The sequence below is a fragment of the Nematostella vectensis genome, chromosome 14, assembly GCF_932526225.1.
Source record: "Nematostella vectensis chromosome 14, jaNemVect1.1, whole genome shotgun sequence".
NCBI classification, from domain to species: Eukaryota; Metazoa; Cnidaria; class Anthozoa; order Actiniaria; family Edwardsiidae; genus Nematostella; species Nematostella vectensis.
The window spans coordinates 7232001-7257981 of record NC_064047.1 but is presented as its reverse complement, the minus strand read 5'-3'; the positions used below and the strand labels follow the sequence as shown (position 1 = coordinate 7257981).

The following is a 25981-nucleotide window of genomic DNA, read 5'->3' as shown; positions in this document are numbered from 1 at the left end:
CCGACCCCAGCCGCCCGCCCCATCGGCCTGGAGCCGATAACCTTACCAGGGATGACATCAGACTAATCATTCAGCAGGAATTACGCAAAGAGCTCCGCAGATCGAATCCCCAAAACCAAAATTACGATCGTAATCTTCGTACTTATACAGGGATCCCCATATGTAGCCAGTGTAACACTAGAGGCCATACGGCTTATTCATGTCGCGCCCGGGATTCTCGTATTCTCAACCCGCGCAACCAGAACCCCAATTATCGCCCCTCCTTCCAGAGGCCACAATGGCAAAATAATGGGCCTCCCAGACGTCTCAACCAGGGAAACTGATAGCGGCTCCTGGTTATCGGGAACTACTAGGGGCCCTGGATTTTAATGACAATCATAACTACACAAACGAAGATCAAAGCGCGCTTACAATTAACGAAGAGAACTTTCAACAACACACACTACCAGCCAATGACGCTACCTTTGACGCCAACATGGACGACTTACATTTTTACACACCAACTAATGAACATTTTCAGCTGGACGAATTAGTCTTCCCGAACAGTGATTCGCCCGACACAAGAGACAAGACCGTGGAGAGTTTTGAAATTAATAATAACGATTTTTCTTCACAAGAAAATGCAGAAAGCAATCCAAATTTGGATAATAATGATCGGTTCAGACCAGTACGTCGCACAATTTTTTCTGATAAGGTTATACAGGTCGACGAAGGACCGCCTCGTAAATGTTTTCCATCCACAAAGGTGATGTTTAATTTTGAAGAGGGACCAACTCCCCAAGTATTGGCTGAAGCCACAGTATATGCGACGAAACGTTTAACGACAATCATCAATCAATCCTAGATATGGATTTTGGAATGGATAACAGCATTCTACAGCAGCGAATGAGTCCCAGTCCAGATGAGACTGATGACAATTTACCAGAAATCAATACGATTATTAATACTTCAAATTCCCATTTAGGCAACCAAAATAATGGCACGGATGTTACGGTCAATGTTCCATTTCTTACAACGGACAATTTAATGCTTCACGGTCAAATCTTTGGTCACGACATCGACCTTTTGGTAGATACTGGCGCCGCGATAAGCTGCATCAGCTCGTCTACCTGGCGACGGCTAAAAACAACAAACAAATTACAGATGCGCGCTCCCAGTTCAGCAGCACTACAGACTGTAGACGGTCACAGCTTAACAATACTAGGCATACTTACAGCAGATTTATCACTAGGCAACAGGGTATTTACCTTAGATTTATTGGTAATCAAGAACCTCACTTATGATGCTATTTTGGGAAAAGATTTCTTAATGCAGCACAACGCGCAGATAGACTTAGCGTCACGCTCCTTGAACCTAAGACCACCTTTTTAATGCCCATTTAATGAATTCCCTTCATTAGATTCACGCGTCCCTCAGCCTGCAACGGTATACACACACCGGGTCCTCGTCATTCCATCATTTTCAAAGTTTAGTGTACCCGTTCATATTGATAATCGCAAGCTCACTCAAGAATAGCCTCCGCTCACTATACCATCACAAAACCTACACATTAATTGTAACATTACAAAAGCGCAAGTATTGGCTTCTGTCAAACTAATCAATCCAGGCTCACAACCAGCCACCATCCACGAGCGCACAACTCTAGGGACAGACGTTCCCTTCCGGGTAATCAACCAAAGCGGGCAGTTTCCGTTTGACCCAGGAATTATTTGTAAAAACATTATTAAAACCCAAGAAAAACGTTTGGACCATCGGTAACGACAAGGTCGTTTACTTGATAAAAAACGGTAGACAGTATGGCTACGAAGTTAAACCGCGTGTCCGAGGACATGAAAATTGTCAAGGATACATTTGTCCGATGACGGCTAACCTTTCGGGAGTTTGCTAAAAAGGACAATTGCAACAAAAACATGCAAATGGCGTTTTTATCAAAGTACGCAATAGAAATTAACACTACATTCGCCACAATCCTGCGCTTGTCGGAAATTCGTGATACAGTCGCACAATTCTCTAGGCTAGCCAGTAAAACACTTGTGGGATACGACTCACTTCCGCCCTATATCAATCGTCAAGTGGCGGACAAATTGGAAACGGATTCCTCCCTTATAGTTACAAAACAATTGTTAGATGAAGGCGTTCCACTTCTTATGGAACCTATGGTGGATTTTACGCTTTCGGACGAAGGCAAAAAGCTCTCTGTATCCCAAAGCAAGCTAGAAGCCACTATGCTTTTCACACTACCAATTGTTACTTCGGTACAACACATGTGTACTATAGAGAACCTTACCCCTTAAAATTTAACGTATCCAACACTTGTTTCACCGGCCCAGTTCTTCAGCGTAATCTACTACTAATCACATGTAAAAACAATCAAATGCTGGTTACTGATGCCATTCTATCAAAGTGTATGACTAACAATGAGTTTGTTCTGTGCCCCACTAACCTTCTTAATTTCGTTCAAAATCCAAACTGGTTGGGGTTCCTTTGATCTCCATACTCTCACATGGCTTATCCACGACACCACATAACATCAAAGAACTGTGACGGCCTGAAGGCAATTCACCACATCGGCGGACGTTACTTCTTGTCTGTAACATCTGGGACGTTGACCACAAACAATGGTCCCATGCGTGTGACACCTCTGGCGGTATTCCATTTACCCTGCAACGTATCCTTCGAGAGCGCTACGCCCACAGCGTATGGAAATCGAGTTACCGATCTTTGGAGAGACACATGTCCAATATACCTCTTGGAAGTCGGTAATGGACGGTAAACAATTAGACCTTCACTTCCGTACGCTTATCATTCCGCCGGTCACCGTCATGAACCACTCCATTCTTCGTGGGCTAGACGAGACGTACCGCGTGCTCGATCGACAATTCACGGCACAGATTGAGAAAATCTACGGCGACATTGATTCCATCAGCGAGGTTGAGGTCAACACAATCAACGAAATTCTACTATACGCTTCAGTAGTTGTCTCACTGTTGAACTTCGTCCTTCTTATGGCATACGCTTGTTATCATCATGATGTTCGAGCGCCTCAAGCATCAGCGCCGCACGCCCCCCCAACGCTCATCACCTCCACACGAACCCCATTTTGAGTTGGTACCGCCACCCAAGAAACCACGCTGCGAGTCACAGGAGGACGACGAGGAGGATCATGACCTCGAGCGACCGTCCGTCGTTGACGACACAGAGCTAGTACATCCAACGGAACCTCTCAGAGCAACTTACGCTTAACCAGCCACTTAAACACCTCCACCCGGATGAACTGAGTTCATGCGGCGAGATCATATAAATTCCGACTAGGAAAAAGGACACTCTCTCGCTCTGTTATTTACGGCCTCCATTCAACTAAGCCAAAAAGGACTACTTTCTATTTACTTATTACTTTCTGTTGCTCGGATACGAGATTCGTAAGCGACAATATTCGTTTACCATTCAGCTTGGTAAATATTTCATGTTATAAAAAGTGTTTTCAATCACACTGTAAAATTCATTCTTCGTTTTTTTCAACAGAAAGTCATTTTCTAGTTCTCTTTAGTGAATTTGGAGTTGTTTAGCTTGCCGTAGCAGTCAAAAGCACTCACGCTTAATTATAATCATATTCAAATCAGCATATATTTACTCAGGGATTTCAAAAACAAAACAAACAAAAACATTATATAAGCATTGATTTTCAAATTATCTTTTATCGGACATCTTCTCTAGTTTAGCATGAATCATTTACATGATATATCAAATTTTCAAGCGGGGACGCTTGTCTTCAAAGGGGAAGACCATGTTATGATAGGTTTTGTTAGAATGAATCCGTATTTTGCTAATTGTAGTGAGCAAATAGACAAAGTTAAGATATTTGCTCTAGCTGAAAAGGTTGTTCAAGGTTGAAAGTATTCTTGCGGCATTGTTAGTTTTGTTGATTTAGCTGAATAGGAAATTGTTCGTTTAATTATAAGAATTAGTGACATAATGACATTTATCGGGTCGTACTGTACAGGACCCGAAATGATCCCCAAAAGTACCCCAACTGATTCCGGGACCCGAAACGATCCCCAAGAGTCCCCGAAATGAACCCCAAGGAATTGCAGTAATGGACAAACAAAAGGAATGTGGAAGGATTGGCTTTCAGTTTAAAAAACATATGAAACATTTTTGCGTCATTTTTGTCACTATCCAGAAATTTGAAACTAAAACCATAGTATTAAGATTTTTATATACGACTGCGCGAAAAATACAGCTTTCGACAGCTTGGTTGAGTCAGCAATTGGGGTCAAATAAAATTCCCGTGATGGTAATTTGAAGAACCAGGCGAGAATAAATAATATGAATATAGATTTTTTAGGGTTGATGTTTACCGGAATCGAGATTTATAGTGTCAGAGTCATGTGTTGGAACTGCAAATGTTTCGAAGGTCAAAAGTTTGGTTTTTCTAAGCAAGGCTGTGCTTTGGCTGTGCTATGTTTATGTTGTACTCCTTTCAGTAGCAATTAAAAGTTGTGTATTTGTTTTGGACTCTGTTTACGGGTTTACCGCCGGGGCAATGTAATAAATAGAAGTATTGTATTGGAATTTAAGTTTTTTAAGTCATGTTATTTAGAAATAGATTCGCTGTCAACCCTTAATTATGCTTTAAGAATTGGAAGTGCTTTCTTCTGCTTTCCCTTTGTCCATTACCGCAATTCCGTGGGGTTGATTTCGGGGACTCCTCGGTATCGTTTCGGGTCGGATTAGTTGGGGTAGTTTTGGGGATCATTTCGGGTCCTGGGATCGTTTCGGGTCCTGTGATCATTTCGGGTCCTGTACAGTACCATGTTTTGGGACTTATCTGTCTTCAACTTCCCAATAAGTTGGTAAACTTACAAGTCTTCTGTTTATATAGTTTCCTTTAGATGTCGGACGTTGATTGCCGGTATCATTAGCACAGCACGTAGGATCGCCCACACTCAAGTAGGAGGTGATTAGCTCTGCAGTGTTGGCAATCTGATTATCTATGCTAATTTAAGTCAGCATACATCACACCTACGCTACTTGAGCGACCAGTTCTTTCCCCTTCCGTTCAGTAACTTTCGATTACAAGTTACATATTTGTTTCTCCAAAGTAACCTTTTTACCTTTCCTACCGACTCTCTTAGTTTCATGGCAAAGGACATTCGTTTTGTATCCTTAAATTCTTTTCAAAGCTTTCCTTTGTTATCGCTAATTTTGACGACAGTTAATGATATCTGATGTAACTGTTTGCATTGTCAAGTACCGTCCAATCACTGCACTCCGCACACGTGGTCATTGCTTGTCAATCAAACGTACTACCTGTTTTGCTACAAATAGGACTAAATTGTAAATCCTCATCACTCTTCATCCTACTGACTTATAAGAATAAAGGTACGATCCCAGTCAAAAGAAGTCCTCCCGTCGAATCATTACACAACACTATGAGCCCCATCGCCACTCAAGCGCGCTCTTAGCATCATAAGGAAAAAGATAGTATTTGAAGAACCCTCGATAAGAAATGACCCATTTTTGGCGGCCAAGGGGCCGGTTGCGCGCGCACCTCATGTGCCCTGGGGTTCGGTCGAGATGTTGGCAGTCCGCTTAACCCTGTTCGTTTAGAAAGTCGAAAACAAAGTCAGCCCATCTTTGCTCGAAAAATATAAGGTGTCCCTGGTTTCCAGGGTACTTTTAGTGCAACCGTCACAATAGCGAAATTAATAACCCTTTTTCTTCTCTCTAGTCAGTACGTAATTCAAAGGGGATATATGACTCCCTATTTTCAAAATGTAAAATATGCTAATTATATGTCCAACTGGCTCAATTGTCATCAGTTTACTTCCGGTCGATTACGTAACAATCTCCGATTATTTTAAACGGAAACTGCGGAAAATATTTCAAAATTTTAAAAGCAGTGTCTTGGAAATTTCTTCGAGGACTGATAATTTACAGCGGATGGCCCGTTTTACAGCGCGGATTCTAATAGATTCTTTTGAGGTTTCCGACGGACCTCCGGAAGCAAACTGGTGACAATGCGGCTTTAAATTAATCGAGCAGTGTTTTATACCGATCGGAGGGACGAAAGAAGAGCACTTGTTGAAACGAAATAAAGGAGATTTGATAAGCCTAGTCCCAGGCGTTCTTATTGGGTTTCCTGTGTATGGTAAGAGTTGTGACGTCACAGGAAACCATCTCCCCGTTCTGTGGGTGAGCTCGTCCCAGCCCCCAAGCTACCTTACGGTTCGTCACCGAGCACAGGAAACCCGGTAAAAACGCCGGGGCTAGGATGCTGAGATTTGATTATTTTAAGATGAGCGCATCAAAATGAATAACTCATTTCATTATACTGATTATCAAAACGGCTACAACAGTATATTTCTCTACATTTATTTTCCAATTTTCAACTTTGTATTTACAATACATTCCTGATTTATCTAAACGATGTTTCTTTTCTATAAAGTTCAGCACGGTGACAAGGAACGTATTAACAACTTGTTTTTGTTCCCCAATGACACAACTCATTCTTTTGGGTTCACGAAAACATATTTCAAATGTCTTACAAATATGCAAACAACAACAACATATAATCTAGTTTGCTAACTAACTCCCCCCTTCCTCTTTTTAAAAATAGCGATTTCTATTATTTTCCGCTGGTGAAGATGTATTCCCCAGAACACTATCTTAAACAATCAGACCAAATTTGAATATGTCCAAGTTCTATGGCAGTAAATAATAATTGACGATAGTGGGTTTCAAATACCCGTTATAGTTGTAACTATATTAACAGCTATCAAATTGTTTGGAAAAGCCCCAATCAAAAAGATCCAGACATTTTCTGTGAATTGATGGTAGTGGGTTTCAAATAGCGTTATAGTTGCAACTATATTATTAGCTATTACGATTGTTTGGAAAAGTTCCGATTAAAAAAATCCAGACTTTTTTTGTAAATTATAAAAGGACACCTCACTTATATGCTGATTTCTCTTATTATTTTCTTGAGCGCAATTGTCGAGTGATTAATCGTCTAGCAGGGTCATCTTTGCTCGCCTCGCTGACTGAGCCTCTGACGGGCGTCTAGGAGAATGTGTCCATGGGACCGGATATGTCTTTCTTTAGAAGCTTTCTCTTCTTCCCTGATGGCGGAACTCGGGGAGGGGAGTTTTCGCCACCTAGGAGAAAATATATAATCATTGTTATCATCACCATTTACATCACCATCATAACATAATAAAATTATCACTATAATTATCATTATTATAAATCATAATATCTTTTTTCATCATAATCACCATAATCAATCATTATCATCATCATTATTATCACATTACAAACCATAACGTATCATTATCATCATTATCATCAACATAATATCACATATACTAACATCACTGCCAAGACAAAATGGCGGCTTAAAAAAACAACCACCGACAGCAACAAGTGTGATATTTGGGGGTGGGTTCGCAATCAGCTCCTCCGACAAGAATCGCGCCAAATCTGCCTTGTTGTCTCCAAGCGCTAGAAACGAATGCCGCTTGACTAGCAAAGGCACTTGTCTACCCTACTGGCCCGTACCCAGAATTTTTCTTGGGGGGTGCGACATCCGATTTTTCTAGGGGGTGGAGAGAGTGAGTTTTCTGATAAAAATCTGACCACCCCCGAAAGAACAAAAGTGATTTATTAAGTGCCTTTGCACTATCTTCACGGGACGTTTATTGTTGGAATTGGCTAGCAAGTCTATTGAGAACCGAAAGTGGACTTTCGGCCGTTGTGTGTGTGTGTTGAGGGAACTTAAGCACCGGGCGTTTTGGCGAAGGCGACGGCAGCCGGAAGTGAGTTCAACTTCCGGTCCACGTTGCCGGGTGAAATGAATTGCCGTCGTTGCTTCGCGCCGACGTGAGTTTAGCTATTTTGACGTTGTGTCAAAAACGTGAGTATAGTTTTGCTTTATTTTGCCTTTCAAACTTGTAATTTCTTAACAAAACACTCCTGTGTCACTGTTTACTATGTAAGCTTCAATTTTAGAATCTCTAACGGCACTTTTTGATCGGATTCTCACATTTTTTCGGCTCTAGGCCGCACATGGAAGCGTCACCAAAGAAACAGCAGTGAGTGTGTTTTTTCGGTTAGTTTTTAGGGCTTTGTTTTAAAGATAATGGGGATTTTCATTCATATATCAGAGCCATGGAGTGGACCGACGACCACGACAATTTGCTTCTCCGAGAAATGGCTGTTAGTGAGCTTTTCAGCTACAAAAAAGGGAGTCCTGACCGTGGAAAGGTTTGGGTAAACATCCAAGAAACGCTAAACTCGATAGAAAATCCAAAGTTTCTGCTGAAAGACAAGAGAGCCGTCCGTGATCGATGGACCCTTCTTCAAACCAAATTCAAGAAGCGTATAAGGGCAGAAGAAATGGCGAGTGGTATTGATTGTGAGCTTTCAGAAAAGGACCGTCTTATCGAAGAACTATGCGAGAAAGAAGAAAGCCAGACAGCCAACAACAAGAAGAAGACAGAGGACAAGGCAGCCGCCGAGGATGTACGCAAAAAGGCGATGCAGAGAATGGGCGGTGGAAAAAGGAAAGCTAAAGCAGACGGCGAAAGTGACGAAGCTTCTACTTTGGGGGGTAAAAAGAGTAGGCGGAGTGGAGGAGAGGTTGTTGAGTTTCTACGTGAAAAGGCCAAAGCTGAACAAGAGTCCCGAACGGAGCAAGCCAGGCAGCAAAGTCTTCAAATGGAGCTACTCAGAAAGCAATCAGAAGGCCAAATGCAATTAACCCAAGCACTTGTGCTAATGTTGCAAAAAATGAGTGAAAAGTAAGCACAACTTCAGACCTTTTACTATCGTTTTACAGTCCATTAAATACTGCATGGCTGTTTACATTTCTCTTACTTTTATCGTTTATATTGTTACTGTGTACTAAAAAAGGAATCCATGTTGGGTTATTTGAAATGCATGGACTCAATGCATGACTGAGTCCAGGTCCATGCCAGTTTGTTACTATGTCAAAGAGCCAATTTCAGATTGACAATAAGATATAAATGCTGTTGTTTTATATTTGTATGACTATTGTTTGATTCGTAACACCTAGGCTATTCACTGAAATACTGATTCAATCAGGAAAACAAATTATTAGGATGATCAAATTATTTATAGGATTATCAGTTTATCGGATTGAATCAGTATGAATGTATATATTATGGTGAAAATAAACAAAAGCATTTTTTGATACAAACTTTTTATAATTATCCCTCAAAACTCCATGATTCTTTGTTATTTAATATTTCTTTAAATGGAAAAGGCTATTACATTTTGAGAGATATTTTTGGTTTGAAAGGATCTGCGCTGCACGAGAGGGCATTACCTCATACATTGTTTTGTAAATTCAAGTTGCATAGAATAGCATAGCCAGCTTTAAAACAATTTAGCTTCAAAGGCTTTTCAAACACCCCTGGTGCACCCCTGGCCTGCACCTATCTATTTTCAAACAAGACTACATTTAGCTAGCCCAAACTACTGTCCAAAGATGGCCAATATTCTAATCATAGCATATGGGTGTAGTCAGATGGGTTCTAGGCTGTTGGTGATTACAGTTAAAGGATCAATATTAATTTATTTTGCTGCTGAAGAACAAAAGGATCTGGCTATCAATAATTGGACAGTTATTGTTTATCCAGCAAAGTGCACCTTGATGTAATAGCTATTTTTGTTTGCTGCCAAAAAACTTAGCTGTAATCTCCCACTGAGGTGTTTTAATTTAAGTAGTAGTATATTGAGGGAGGGTCAAGACCAAAGAACTCTGAAGTAGTGTTTCCATACAAGCAGGTTATTACATTCTCAAGAAATGCACAAACAAGGTACATTTTTCCAACACAACTAAGGTTAAGTTTCAGGTTCTTTTTGAAGTCCAAGAATTTGAAGTCGTTGATGATTTCTCCAAACAACCATTCTACTGACGACCGTACTGAGCTCATTCTTGAGTTGTACTCTTCCATCATGGGGGTCAAAACTCCATTATGGAAAGGGGCTTGAAGGTGTACCCTCAATAGGTGCGCAGGGTCCCCATACATACACATCGCCTGACCAGTAGGGGAGAATGCATTGTTTTCTAATTCATGCAAAATATTGGATTCCATCAGCATAAATGCATCATGTCTTTTGCCCTCTGAAAGAAAAGTTTTAAAAGTAGATATGAAAAATGCACATGACAGGAGTCAATTTTTAATTATTGTAAGTTTAGATGGTTAGAAAAGTCTATACCCCTCTCCCCAGGTTGCTCTCCCTGTTCAAAGGAACACTTCAATTCGTTTCGTGAGCACTTCACCTATTCTGTTTGAGGTGTATCAAATGTACTCATCAGATTAGCCAAGAAAAAATCCTTGGGGATAATAATGTTTTTAGATGTCTTGCTCTTTTGTTTCTGGTGGGTGAGGTCTATAAATAAAAACACAACAAGTAGTCTCAAGATAAAACAGCTGAGTTTAATTACCAACTGGGCCATACATGTGTCCGATAAGGCCGTTAGGCAGCGCCACTGAATGAAACTTTAAAGAGTGCACTCTTTTATGACCATTATATACAATTCTTTAGTTTTGGCCTGGACGCGATATTGGTCGCACCGTTCCGTCTACAAAGCCAAAACCAAAAGCTCAAGAACAGGCTTGGGTTAATTATCATTGAGCTAGGTAGAAAACTTGATAAGTTATCTCATCCCTGTGAAAACGATGACTTAAAATGGCGTCGCATGGAATCGAGGACGCTGGACAGTGGCTCATGCAAATGAGCATCTGTTCCGTAGAGTGTTATGTGCTTCGAACTCCTGTAACATGCTGCTGGCCGTGTCGAGATTAGTCTGCGGTAATCATGTGACCATCTGGCTCTCCCGTTGACTTCATCGAGCTGTGTTTCGGACAGATTGTACAGACAAAAGGAGAGCCTTTTAATTTTCTTAAGATTGATTGAAATTGAATAAAGGAGAGCGGATATTGGATTACTTAAAAATGAGTGCGATAAAATAAAACATAAACCCATTTAGTAGTCACATCAAAACTGCCAAAACATTAATATTTGTCTTCCCCGCCTCTCAAATTATATCTGTTTAATGTCATTTACTCCCACTATTAAAGACAGGCAACGTCATAATGAAAGACTCAGATACAACATTAAAATTCAAGTATGACCTTTAGGTCCTTTACAGCTATCGGTCTTTATTTGATATCTTGTGATGATGTTAACATCATGCTGTTTCATATCATATTCGTATTTAAAAGGGTGTAATCAAACGCTATGCTTTGCAAACGTGAGAAGCAAAAGACCCCTCCCCTACAACCAAACGTGGGGAGCAACCCTGTGGGGTACATAGAACGTCTAGCGGTCCCTATATTACTCAGATATCTAATATCCATTTGCACATCTGCTCACCCAATAAGTCGCATTCAAAACGAAAAACACCGTCTATACCCGTCACCTTTATCTTTAATTATCCTTCAATCAGTCATACAACAGATGTGAACGAAAAGACGCACCTTACAGTTATTTTATTTTTTTATCAGTCATGCAGAGTTACAAGAATCACTTGGTGCAGACTGCGCATGTCAGCTCATACCCATCTACATACGGGGCACACTATAGTGACCCACACCTCCCTTCCACGGGGTAGAGCAGGGCTCCTTCACGGTTAACGCTAGGGACATACTCGGCATCGTGATCCACGCACACGAACTGACTCGAGTGCTTGTGATTGCGATACTCCGTCATCAGGTAGCCGTAGTACTCGCGGGACCACCCCGCGGGACAGCGGGCGACTGCGGGTATCATGAGCTGGGTGCTGCGGGACGGGACGTAACACACGGCGCACGGGACATCGTGGTCATTTAGGGCTTTCCCACGTGTGAAGGGGCTGCGGTCATAAACCTGATACTCGGCGCCGTACATGTAGCCGCTGCCCTGATGTCCCGGGGTGTAGTTTATGTACTGGGGGGTCTCGGGGAGACTCGTACTCTGCCGCACCTCCAGGGTGACCATACCACTCCCCGCCGACACGGCCTTGAAGAAAAAAAAGCTGAGTTTACAATATATGACATCGCAGAATAAAGACAAAATACCTCGCTTTTCCCATGCTAAACAGGCCCCTTGCAAGATGCTTTATCATTTGAATCACATTTAGTACGTTTTGAGGAGTAATACTGGCTGCATATCTCAATTTACCAATCCTTGCAAACAATCCACCTTAAAGTAATTCCCTTGAAATAATTCTACAACCCAGAATTTTTTTAAACTTGGCATAAACAATATTGAAGTGAAGGGCTTTGAAAAAATGTAATAAAAAAAAATGGGGGTACCGACCTCGTTTTCACAACAGAGGGGCGTAGAGTTGACGCGTTTTTACCGATCGCGTAAGGAAAAATCCCAACTCTTAGTTTTTAAAAAGAGTGCCTATAGTCTTTAGAAAATTAAGTTCTGTTTGTCGAGCTGCCAAAATCCGATCTCCTAAACAATAACCCGTAGTAGCTAATGTTCAAAACAAATCACAATTCACTTTTAGTGAAGAAAAGAACCAAATACGTCCGATCTTCAAAATTTGTAAGAAATGATCATGTTAATGTGAATGATTTACAAAGTTTGGCGATCAGGTTAGAAACTTCGAGTAAAACAGCCTTAGTTATTCAAAACCCGTAATGCACTGTTCGGTCGCATTTCTCCTCAGAAGCTCTCTTCCACCATATCAATATTTTTTGTGCGTTTCCTGAAAAAAAATGTGTAAGAATTCGGCTAGAAAAGGAGCTCACGCTAAACTTTGAAATGTTTCAAGGTTGTGCTCAAGAACAGGCTTGGGTTAATTATCATTGAGCTAGGTAGAAAACTTGATAAGTTATCTCATTCCTGTGAAAACGATGACTTAAAATAGCGTCGCATGGAATCGAGGACGCCGGACAGTGGCTCATGCAAATGAGCATCTGTTCCGTAGAGTTTTATGTGCTTCGAACTCCCGTAACATGCTGCGCTGGCCGTGTCGAGATTAGTCTGCGGTAATCATGTGACCATCTGGCTCTACCGTTGACTTCATCGAGCTGTGTTTCGGACAGATTGTACAGACAAAAGGAGAGCCTTTTAATTTTCTTAAGATTGATTGAAATTGAATAAAGGAGAGCGGATATTGGATTACTTTAAAATGAGTGCGATAAAATAAAATATAAACCCATTTAGTAGTCACATCAAAACTGCCAAAACATTAATATTTGTCCTTTCCCCCCCTCGAATTATATCTGTTTAATGTCATTTGCTCCCACTATTATAGACAGGCAACGTCATAATGAAAGACTCAGATACAACATTAAAATTCAAGTATGACCTTTAGGTCCTTTAGAGCTATCGGAATAGGTATGTCACGGTCTTTTTTTGACATCTTGTGATGATGTTAACATCATGCTGTTTCATATCATATTCGTATTTAAAAGGGTGTAGTCAAACGCTATGCTTTGCAAACGTGAGAAGCAAAAGACCCCTCCCCTACAACCAAACGTGGGAAGCAACCCTGTGGGGTACATAGAACGTCTAGCGATCCCTATATTACTCAGATTTCTAATATCCATTTGCACATCTGCTCACCCAATAAGTCGCATTCAAAACGAGAAACACCGTCTATACCCGTCACCTTTATCTTTAATTATCCTTCAATCAGTCATACAACAGATGTGAACGAAAAGACACACCTTACAGTTATTTTATTTTTTTATCAGTCATGCAGCTGTTGTGAGTTACAAGAATCACTTGGTGCAGACTACGCATGTCAGCTCACGCCCATCTACATACGGGGCACACGGTAGTGACCCACACCTCCCTTCCACGGGGTACAGCAGGGCTCCGTTAAGATTAGCGACACTACCCGGGACATACTCGGCATCATGATCCACGCACACGAACTGACTTGAGTGCTTGTGACCGTAATACTCCGTCATCAGGTAGCCGTAGTACTCGCGGGACCATCCCGCGGGACAGCGGGCGACTGCGGGTATCATGAGCTGGGTGCTGCGGGACGGGACGTAACACACGGCGCACGGGACATCGTGGTCATGCAGGGATTTTCCACGTGTGAAGGGGCTGCGGTCACTGACTTCATACTCGGCGCCGTACATGTAGCCGCTGTACTGATGTCCCGGGGTGTAGTTTATGTACTGGGGGGTCTCGGGGAGACACACGTACTCTGCCGCACCTCCAGGGTGATGGTGCCACTCCCCGCCGACACGGCCTTTAAGAAAAAAAGCTGAGTTTACAATATATGACATCGCAGAATAAAGACAAAATACCTCGCTTTTCCCACGCTAAAAAGGCCCCTTGCAAGATGCTTTATCATTTGAATCACATTTAGTACGTTTTGAGAAGTAATACTGGCTGCATATCTCAATTTACCAATCCTTGCAAACAATCCACCTTAAGGTAATTCCCTTGAAATAGTTCTACAACCGAGAATTTTTTAAAACTTGGCATAAACAATATTGAAGTGAAGGGCTTTGAAAAAATGTAATAAAAAAATGGGGGTACCGACCTCGTTTTCACAACAGAGGGGCGTAGAGTTGACGCGTTTTTACTGATCGCGCAAGGAAAAATCCCAACTCTTAGTTTTTAAAAAGAGTGCCTATAGTCTTTAGAAAATTAAGTTCTGTTTGTCGAGCTGCCAAAATCCGATCTCCTAAACAATAACCCGTAGTAGCTAATGTTCAAAACAAATCCCATTTTAGAAGTTCGCACTAAAAGACATTGTTTTCGCCACTATTTATACGCCATTTTGAAGTATTTTTACGGCTTTTAAGAGAAATAACAAAACTTCTACAACCCAACTTTTTTTTCTTCTTTCAGTATATCATTTTTCCGTATATATTTAACTATTTGAGCGAATAAAAAATGGAGGTAACCGACGTTTTTCGGTAAAAAACGAGCGCCTTTTGCTTTGTTTTCTTATACAACTGTGGCGCGCCCGCGCACTTTATACCGGAAAATTCGAACAAACAGCGCGCGCCACTATGCGCAGAAGGGGTGCGCAGTGCAATTCAAGGTAATAATTACCTTAAAGTCCATATAACCTTTCAGAGTTGATAGACTTTGTCAATTCTTTATATTTCCATCTTCCAAATGGTATGTGGTTCGTATGTACCAGGCGTTCGCGCGAATAACTCAAATCTGTAATATTGAGGTATTTTGGTCAACCTTCGGAAAAAAGGCCGTGAACTGAAAGGCCCGGATCCAGTCATTTGTGACGTAGATCGAGATGTCAATCAAATTACATGAGAAAACATATGCGCGCGCTAAACCGGTTCCCGTCTTCATGTCTTCTTAGTTATTGCTGAAGAACGTTGTGTGGTTACAACTTTTACCGTCATCTTTATATCTTAACCTGGTAGTCAAATGATTATTTAACTAAAGAAAATAAATCTGCAAAATTTAGCAGATTAGATTTTGAATTGTTTTTTTTTTTTGCATTGTGCGCGCGCGCTGCATTCGCAAGGATGGCGACAATCTCACGAGCGCGCGCTGTTTTTGAAACCTAAAACAAAACGATATTTTCTTTTTTCGCATACAATTCTCGACTTTAAATCATTCTTCGCTTCATTGTGGGTAGCATTGCAATAAAAAACAATTCGCCAATATTTTGTGGTATTGCCACCGATTTAAGAAAAATACGTTGTTTCAGATTTTCCCGCCAAAACTTAATTATCATTCACTCGATTCAATCTCCTTTCGCGCGGCCAGGAAAATCATCAAAGATCTGTAGAAAATTCAAATCTCAATCAAATTCAATTCCCTTTTCAGAATTTGAAAGTGTATCTATGCTTTGTTTTGGCTAGATTGATATAAGTGAAAGGTTTTAAGAATTTTAAACGCGAACGCGCGCTATAAAAGGGATTGCTCCGCCCACTTTTTCGCAAGCTTTCGCGCAGGTCGTCATCATTCACAGCTAGACTTCATTGAGTGCGGACCTCTGAAAAACTGCCAGAAGAAAACAGCAAAAAGTAAAGCCGTACGACAAACTGCGACAACTGTAAAGTACAAAAGATTGTAAAAGAACTATCAGGCATTTTCTGGAAATTATTTGGAGTCAATTCTCTACAAAAACAAAAGTAAAAATTGTCATTGAGAAATTGAACAGCGCGCGTTCGTTTGGATTGAAAAATCCATTTGAACTGGCGTTATTCAGGTGCGTGCGCGAACAAACAACAAATTTTCAAAATTCATCACTTCTAAACCTATCTAATCCTCCCTTGTTATTCGTTTTGTTATCAGAAAAGGCTAATAAATAGACTGTGTTTACTTCAATGATGTGTTTTCGACCAATCTTAAGCTCTATTATAGCTTTCTGGCCTCTCTACGGAGCTCTGCACTGAGTGAGGTCACATGACAAATGACAGCTTGCCTAAGGCAAGTCCCTTTTATAGTGCGCGTTCGTGTTTAACAGTTATGCATGGCACACCTCGACACTGACATACCTGATATTCTACACGAAAGCACATGTGGACAAAGTCACGTGATAAAACACTGAGAATGTCTAATCAAAATTCCGGCAAATTTTGTGACAGTTTTGATTTTCAATGGTTGTTTCAACAGTTTTTATTCTGCTTTGTTTTATCCAAATTCGACGCAAATATCTCATATCTAATAGGCCCTAATACGCTGAGGAAAAAGTGTCTGCCATCTTTCACTGAGAAGAGGAGAAACTAGAAAACTCCAGAACCACACGAACGACAAACCCTAGCCAATAGGGGGTACCGGGAAAGGTTTCCACTGGGTTTCCACTTTCAAATGATCAGGCAAAGAAAAGCTTCAATTCAACGATTTTTCTTAGCTAGAGAAAGCACTCGCACACGCGCCATTTTCGAGCTCTCCACAGATACCCAATAGGTATTTCTAACTCACAGCCAAAAACACCATTGACGTCCAGAACTTCGTGGTTTTCAAACAAATCACAATAAATGTTCAGTCGAAAAAAAAAAAATAATGAAGCACGATGTTGACAGGATATCACTTTTTGAAGACTTTAGTTTGCGAAAGCCATAAAGCGCACGAGGTTTTAAAACTGTCACAACAATATCGATTAAATACTTAAATATTAGATTAAACTATAGAATTAAAACTGATTCTAAACCCCTTCAACTTCCATATGTTGTTAGATTCAGTTCTGATATCCTATCTTTTCATTCCAAAATCGTTACGAAGGTAAAATAATGACAAATATTTTTGGGTCACCCCCCCCCCCCCATCCCCCCCCCCCCCAAAAGGCAAAAAGCTAGATCCGCCCCTTTCACAAATAATAGTACGGGAACTCACCACCAAAAATACTACCAAAAATCGAGATCGGGCCGATAAAGCAAGCATTCGTGCTTTTCAATGCCCATACAAACGTGTTGTGCATTTGACTTGAATGTCAACGTGCGATTTCCCGCCAACGTGCAATTTCCTGCCAAACACTATGAACACAGGGCCCCCAATAAGGATAAAAGAAGGAAATAATTTTTAGTTTTTAGCGTAGCATATAAAATTTCTGTGATCGATCAGGTTGTATGTAGACGTTCGCTGCATTTGATTTGTAATAAATATATCGGTAGCAATCCTGTTATATTGGTTTCTTTATTTCCAATCATAAACTTTTTTTTATGAATTATAAACGTGAATTTTTCACGTGTACCCACTAGTAAGTTCTATTTCTTTAGCTTTCGTGCAAACCGGACCAAATCTCACCTTTGTAGACGAGCCGCGCGGAGCTTGGGCACGAAGTCTTCCCCCATCGCACGTACTGTACACCAGAGTACCCCCTGGGACCGGGGGGACCCCTCGAACCAGTCCTCCCCCGACCACCGGGCGCTCCTTTAGGACCTCGAAGACCTTAATAAACAATAACGCAAAAGTTCAGAGCTCGCATATGTATGTTCCGAACAAGAAACAAAAATCCCAACGAGAATGAAAAGAAGTAATATTATGACCATTGCTCTTTAAGAGACTAATTTCTAAGAGTTGTTAGCACCCACCATTTACTCCTGGTTTGCCGTCCTTTCCATCTCTCCCTGCAAATCATGGGTAATTTAAAGATGTCGAGTTTAATTAATAAAATAACAGAACTGCCTTTATGTTAGAATAGTGAAATTTCTTCATTACTCAAGTAATCCCCTAATATTGTTGGACATTTTTGAATCGGTGACCCTATGAAAATGATACCTTTCTCCTTTATACTGTCTATGATTGCCCTTTATATTTGTCTTTAATAACCCGTCCATAATTGCATCTCTTATATTTCACTTATTGTCCTACTCTTTTTACACGGTCCTATGAATAATCCTTCATCTATCCCTCCCTTCCCCTTATAATACCAACTTGGCTCAACTCGTTTTGTTTTACCTACCTGGCTTTCCATCGCGTCCATCCCTGCCTGTAAGATAAATTTAGAAGTTCAATGAGAAAAAAAAAATCAACCTTAATAAAATAAATAAAACAGTCAAACACAGAACAGGGAATGATCTTGCAAGAATGAACCAATTGAAAATGTAGCACAAAGTTTTAATAACTTTTTGTACGGGTTAGGATTGAATGAAAACAATAACAGAATGCAGAGAATAACATATCTTGTGACTGACACGGGCTTAACATACCTCTAAGCCAAGGTACAGTTGCCCCTCCTAAAAAAAGAGCATTCATTCTGAAAACAAAATTAAAGATAGATGAAAAAAATTAAGAATATACTGTGTGTGGCACAAAAGAAAAACAAATAATTTCTAAATGAAATAATAAAGTTCCAGTTATATATGAATGTAATACAGGTGACTATTTTTTAGCCTGGGGCATTCTCGGGTTGATTTCTCTGATGTTAATCTACGAACCAAGATTCTATTTTATTTTCACCCAAATAAAACTTGATCAGATGAATGACTGAGTCAAACTTGAGAAACTTTTTGATGGCATCATTTTTCTTTCTTGTAAGTATTTCAACTGATTTAGTAATATATCATCTAGGATAATACGATTAAAAGATCCTCAAAGCCCATGGCTAATAAAACCTACGAATCTGGTGCGTAAAATTTGTCTCTAAATGCCGTAGAATGTCAAGCCGAGACGCTCTCCCCTCTACTTTCAGTATGCAGTTTATATATATCGACAAAAAAGACGACTCGTGCGCTTGAGTCTTCAGATTGACTATTTATTGTGTTGTTAACCAAGACAGGGACATCTGGGTATTTCAGGGTATTTCAAATTGAACACTCTAATGAAGAAAATTTTGTTTTCCGCAATGAAACTATCACGACGGGATACCTTTCACTCGAGTTTCAAATTTACTTACTTTTTCTCCAGACTTTTCAGACGTTTTCCGTGCTAATCGATCAAGCTTGCACGCTTTTCCACCTGATGGTCCGGCTCATCCAGTTTCCCTAGCTCATGGTCTTGAATTTCCTTTCCTGAAGCCAGAGCACAGAAAACAACGCACCACAGTACAACGAGATGTGAAAGAAGATGCGTCTTCATATCGATCGGCGATAGAGATTTAGACTTTGTGCCGGTAAAAGCTGTCAGAGAACTCTGAGCTCTTTCCGTGCCCTTTCCGTTACTTTCATACCAACCATGAGCTAAAAATGACCTTGAGAAACAGCGACTCAGACACAAGAATTTTCATGTTGGACGCAACAAAAGGAACTAATTTATAGTGAAATTTGTATAGTTACTGACCATGCCTGCAGGTCAGTTTTTTTTAATTGTCAAAAAAATAGACTCTTCAGCAAGATTTTTCAAGTAATCTTGTAATCTTGTAGTTTTCCTTCCTTAGTGATTTATTCCCCGACCTTTAGAATTTCTAGTGTTATGATAGGTTATGTTAGAATGAATCCGTATTTTGCTAACTGTAGTGAGCAAATAGACAAAGTTAAGATATTTGCTCTAGCTGAAAGGGTTGTTCAAGGTTGAAAGTATTCTTGAGGCATTGTTAGTTTTTGTTGATTTAGCTGAATAGGAAGTTGTTCGTTTAATTATAAGAATTAGTGACATAATGACATTTATCGGGTCGTACCATGTTTTGGGACTTATCTATCTTCAATTCCCATTAAGTTGGTAAACTTACAAGTCTTCTGTTTATATAGTTTCCTTTAGATGTCGGACGTTGATTGCCGGTATCATTAGCACAGCACGTAGGATCGCCCACACTCAAGTAGGAGGTGCTTAGCTCTGCAGTGTTGGCAATCTGATTATCTATGTTAATCTAAGTCAGCAAACATCACACCTACGCTACTCGAGCGACCAGTTCTTTCCCCTTCCGTTCAGTAACCTTCGATTACAAGTTACATATTTGTTTCTCCAAAGTTACCTTTTTACCTTTCCTACCGACCTCCTTAGTTTCATGGCAAAGGACATTCGTTTTGTATCCTTAAATTCTTTTCAAAGCTTTCCTTTGTTATCGCTAATTTTGCCGACAGTTAATGATATCTGATGCGACTGTTTGCATTGTCAAGTACCGTCCAATCACTGCACTCTGCACACGTGGTCAGTGCTTGCCAATCAAACGTACTACTCGTTTTGCTAAAAATAGGACCACATTGTAAATCCTCATTACTCTTCATCCTACTGACTTCAGAAAAAAGGTACGATCCCAGTCAACAGAATTCCTCCCGTCTAATCATTACATTGGTGGAGAACCCTCGATTCTGCAAAAGAAAAACAACTAAGTCAGTGGGTGACGGGACCAGTGGAGAGCCTAACTCCATTCTTTCCCCCATCCTGAATTGGCATCATTTATAGGCAGCACACGTCTTTGGGAATGATCTCAGTGACTAGCAGTTGTGTTGTTTGCTATTACTATGTAGTTGTAACTGAATTCTAGCTATTCATACCTATTGTATGTTATTTTCTCGTATGTGCGTAATTGTGTCATGTTCTTCCCACAATCGTAACTTACGTAGCTTTTTCTCATCTGTTTCAAATGTTTGTAGTCACTCGCGATTAACTTGGTGACCTTACTGTCCATTACGATTTGTTTTTCGTTTTGCTTATCCTATACGTAGCGATACGCTACTTATTCCATATTCACCGTGTCGGCCAAAGTTAAAAAAACCTTCGCGCTCGTCGGTCCCACCCTCTAGCATTCAGACTCGATCACAGACTATGGCGGCAAGGAATCCTGAATCGCCCCAATCTACACCCAGGCGTATTGAGACTATAGAAACACCTAGGACCCCACACCAACAGGCCTTGATGTCTCACCCGAAGTGTTACGAAGCTTGATTTCCTCTTTTGACCATCTGAGAAATTCTGTAGAATACAAGCATTTACAACAACAAAATAGTTTAGCGGCTTTAGAAACAACAGTGGAGGAAAGCGGCGACCTTTTGGGACTCCGCGCAGGAATGAAGCCCCCTACCTTTAGCGGGGATGGCATAGAAGATGTAAATGATTTCATCACCCGTTTTCAACGGATGACTGAATTCTATCGCTGGGACGATGAAATAAAGTTACGGGCCCTTCCCCTTTACCATACGGGAAACGCCAGCGTTTGGTTCAACAGCCACCCTAGGGCAGCGTTGAACACCTGGGACGCAGCTCTCACACAATTAAAAAATCACTTTGATTCTGGGGCAAGCCAGTGGCTCTTGCGCCAGCAATTGGACCAAAGAGTCCAAGGAAAGTTTGAGCCCCTTGCACAGTATACCGCTGACATCCGCTGTTTATGTAAGCGGCTCAAATTGCCAAAAAGCGAGTAGTTGCACCAATTTGTGCGCGGCCTGCGGGGACCACTCAAAGAGTACGTGGTACTCCAATCCCCGGCGGATTTTGAGACGGCTGAAACACAGGCTCGCTTGCGCGATGCTGTGTCCGGCCCTCCAACCGATTTGGCTACTGTTTCGGATGAGCTTACTAAACGGGTTATCAACGGTGTAACCGGGGCTTTAGCTAAGACAATCCCCTCATCTAACCCATCTAAGATTGCTGCTTACGAACCCACCCCCGACCCCAGCCGCTCGCCCCATCGGCCTGGAGCCGATAACCTTACCAGGGATGACATCAGACTAATCATTCAGCAGGAATTACGCAAAGAGCTCCGCAGATCGAATCCCCAAAAACAAAATTACGATCGTAATCTTCGTACTTATACAGGGATCCCCATATGTAGCCAGTGTAACACTAGAGGCCATACGGCTTATTCATGTCGCGCCCGGGATTCCCGTATTCCCAACCCGCGCAACCAGAACCTCAATTATCGCCCCTCCTTCCAGAGGCCACAATGGCAAAATAATGGGCCTCCCAGACGTCTCAACCAGGGAAACTGATAGCGGCTCCTGGTTATCGGGAACTACTAGGGGCCCTGGATTTTAATGACAATCATAACTACACAAACGAAAATCAAAGCGCGCTTACAATTAACGAAGAGAACTTTCAACAACACACACTACCAGCCAATGACGCCACCTTTGACGCCAACATGGACGACTTACATTTTTACACACCAACTAATGAACATTTTCAGCTGGACGAATCAGTCTTCCCGAACAGTGATTCGCCCGACACAAGAGACCAGACCGTGGAGAGTTTTGAAATTAATAATAACGATTTTTCTTCACAAGAGAATGCACAAAGCAATCCAAATTTGGATAATAATGATCGGTTCAGACCAGTACGTCGCACATTTTTTTCTGATGAGGTTATACAGGTCGACGAAGGACCGCCTCGTAAATGTTTTCCACCCACAGAGGTGATGTTTAATTTTGAAGAGGGACCAACTCCCCAAGTATTGGCTGAAGGCCACAGTATATGCGACGAAACGTTTAACGACAATCATCAATCAATCCTAGATATGGATTTTGGAATGGATAACAGCATTCTACAGCAGCCAATGAGTCCCAGTCCAGATGAGACTGATGACAATTTACCAGAAATCAATACGATTATTAATACTTCAAATTCCCATTTCGACAACCAAAATAATGGCACGGATGTTACGGTCAATGTTTCATTTCTTACAACGGTCAATTTAATGCTTCAAGGTCAAATCTCTTGTCACGACATCGACCTTTTGGTAGATACTGGCGCCGCGATAAGCTGCATCAGTTCGTCTACCTGGCGACGGCTAAACACAACAAACAATTCACAACTGCGCGACTTCAGTTTAGCAGCGCTACAGACTGTAGACGGTCACAGCTTAACAATACTAGACATATTTACAGCAGATTTATCACTCGGCAACAGGGTATTTACCTTAGATTTATTGGTAATCAAGAACCTCACTTACGATGCTATTTTGGGAAAGGATTTCTTAATGCAGCACAACGCGCAGATAGACTTAGCGTCACGCTCATAGAACCTAAGACCACCTTTTCAATGCCCATTTAATGAATTCCCTTCATTAGATTCATTAGATCCATTTAATGAATTCCCTTCATTAGATTCACACACCGGGTCCTCATCATTCCGTCATTTTTAAAGTTTAGTGCACCCGTTCATATTGATAATCGCAAGCTCACTCAAGATCAGCCTCCGCTCACTATACCATCACAAAACCTACACATTAATTATAACATTACAAGAGCGCAAGTATTGGCTTCTGTCAAACTAATCAATCCAGGCTCACAACCAGCCACCATCCACGAGCGCACAACTCTAGGGACAGACGTTCCCTTCCTTGTAATCAACCAAAGCGGGCAGTTTCCGTTTGACCCAGGAATTATTTGTAAAAACATTATTAAAACCCAAGAAAAACGTTTAGACCATCGGTAACGGCAAGGTCGTTTACTTGATAAAAAACGGTGGACAGTATGGCTACGAAGTTAAACCGCGTGTCCGAGGACATGAAAATTGTCAAGGATACATTTGTCCGATGACGGCTAACCTTTCGGGAGTTTGCTAAAAAGGACAATTGCAACAAAAACATGCAAATGGAGTTTTTATCAAAGTACGCAATAGAAATTAACACTACATTCGCCACAATCCTGCGCTTGTCGGAAATTCGTGATACAGTCGCACAATTCTCTAGGCTAGCCAGTAAAACACTTGTGGGATACGACTCACTTCCGCCCTATATCAATCGTCAAGTGGCGGACAGATTGGAAACGGATTCCTCCCTTATAGTTACAAAACAATTGTTAGATGAAGGCGTTCCACTTCTTATGGAACCTATGGTGGATTTTACGCTTTCGGACGAAGGCAAAAAGCTCTCTGTATCCCAAAGTAAGCTTGAAGCCACTATGTTTTTCACACTACCAATTGTTACTTCGGTACAACACATGTGTACTATAGAGAACCTTACCCCCTTAAAATTTAACGTATCCAACACTTGTTTCACCGGCCCAGTTCTTCAGCGTAATCTACTACTAATCACATGTAAAAACAATCAAATGCTGGTCACTGATGCCATTCTATCAAAGTGTATGACAAAAAATGAGTTTGTTCTGTGCCCCACTAACCTTCTTAATGTCGTTCAAAATCCAAACTGGTTGGGGTTCCTTTGATCTCCATACTCTCACATGGCTTATCCACGACACCACATAACATCAAAGAACTGTGACGGCCTGAAGGCAATTCACCACATCGGCGGACGTTACTTCTTGTCTGTAACATCTGGGACGTTGACCACAAACAATGGTCCCATGCGTGTGACACCTCTGGCGGTATTCCATTTACCCTGCAACGTATCCTTCGAGAGCGCTACGTCCGGCATCGGCGAATGCCCACAGCGTATGGAAATCGAGTTACCGATCATTGGAGAAACACATCTCCAATATACCTCTTGGAAGTCGGTTATGGACGATAAACAATTAGACCTTCACTTCCGTACGCTTATCATTCCGCCGGTCACCGTCATGAACCATTCTTCGTGGGCTAGACGAGACGTACCGCGTGCTCGATCGACAATTCACGGCACAGATTGAGAAAATCGACGGCGACATTGATTCCATCAGCGAGGTTGAGGTCAACACAATCAACGAAATTCTACTATACGCTTCAGTAGTTGTCTCACTGTTGAACTTCGTCCTTCTTATGGCATACGCTTGTTATCATCATGATGTTCGAGCGCCTCAAGCATCAGCGCCGCACGCCCCCCCAACGCTCATCACCTCCACACGAACCCCATTTTGAGTTGGTACCGCCACCCAAGAAACCACGCTGCGAGTCACAGGAGGACGACGAGGAGGAGCATGACCTCGAGCGACCGTCCGTCGTTGACGACACAGAGCTGGTATATCCAACGGAACCTCTCAGAGCAACTTACGCTTAACCAGCCACTTAAACACCTCCACCCGGATGAACTGAGTTCATGCTGCGACATCGCATGAATTCCGACTAGGAAAAAGGACACTCTCTCGCTCTGTTATTTACGGCCTCCATTCAACTAAGCCAAAAAGGACTACTTTCTATTTACTTATTACTTTCTGTTGCTCGGATACGTGATTCGTAAGCGACAATATTCGTTTACCTTTCAGCTTGGTAAATATTTCATGTTATAAAAAGTGTTTTCAATCACACTGTAAAATTCATTCTTCGTTTTTTTTTTCAACAGAAAGTCATTTTCTAGTTCTCTTTGGTGAATTTGGAGTTGTTTAGCTTGCCGTAGCAGTCAAAAGCACTCACGCTTAATTATAATCATATTCAAATAAGCATATATTTACTCAGGGATTTCAAAAACAAAACAAACAAAAAAATTATATAAGCATTGATTTTCAAATTATCTTTTATCGGACATCTTCTCTAGTTTAGCATGAATCATTTACATGATATATCAAATTTTCAAGCGGGGACGCTTGTCTTCAAAGGGGGAGACCATGTTATGATAGGTTATGTTAGAATGAATCCGTATTTTGCTAATTGTAGTGAGCAAATAGACAAAGTTAAGATATTTGCTCTAGCTGAAAAGGTTGTTCAAGGTTGAAAGTATTCTTGCGGCATTGTTAGTTTTGTTGATTTAGCTGAACAGGAAGTTGTTCGTTTAATTATAAGAATTAGTGACATAATGACATTTATCGGGTCGTACTGTACAGGA

General features: G+C 41.2%; 3 protein-coding genes and 1 long non-coding RNA gene across 5 annotated transcripts; 1 reads left to right on the top strand and 3 right to left on the bottom strand.

Annotated features, from left to right (window-relative positions):
* Positions 1-7790: 7790 nt before the first annotated feature.
* LOC5503122 lies at positions 7791-9042 on the top strand. Its single transcript, XM_048722174.1, has one exon. The coding sequence runs from the start codon at positions 8170-8172 to the stop codon at positions 8803-8805; it is 636 nt and encodes a 211-aa protein (XP_048578131.1). The 5' UTR covers positions 7791-8169; the 3' UTR covers positions 8806-9042.
* A 2568-nt stretch (positions 9043-11610) lies between these two features.
* Positions 11611-12009, bottom strand: LOC125559899. The gene has a single exon (XM_048722090.1). The coding sequence runs from the start codon at positions 12007-12009 to the stop codon at positions 11611-11613; it is 399 nt and encodes a 132-aa protein (XP_048578047.1).
* Positions 12010-13629: 1620 nt separating this feature from the next.
* Positions 13630-19731, bottom strand: LOC125559913 (short-chain collagen C4-like). The gene is made up of 6 exons (XM_048722177.1): positions 19307-19731; positions 18621-18667; positions 18374-18400; positions 18003-18038; positions 17716-17859; positions 13630-14233 (listed from the first exon to the last, which is right to left on the bottom strand). The coding sequence occupies exons 2-6, from the start codon at positions 18664-18666 to the stop codon at positions 13752-13754; spliced, it is 735 nt and encodes a 244-aa protein (XP_048578134.1). The 5' UTR covers position 18667; positions 19307-19731; the 3' UTR covers positions 13630-13751.
* Positions 19732-20348: 617 nt separating this feature from the next.
* LOC125559914 lies at positions 20349-25981 on the bottom strand. 2 transcript variants are annotated; one of them, XR_007306589.1, is made up of 3 exons: positions 24408-25981; positions 21214-21261; positions 20349-20657 (listed from the first exon to the last, which is right to left on the bottom strand). It is a non-coding gene; the product is annotated as an uncharacterized LOC125559914 (long non-coding RNA). The 2 variants fall into 2 exon arrangements; XR_007306588.1 differs by lacking the exon at positions 20349-20657 and having other exon boundaries at positions 20927-21261.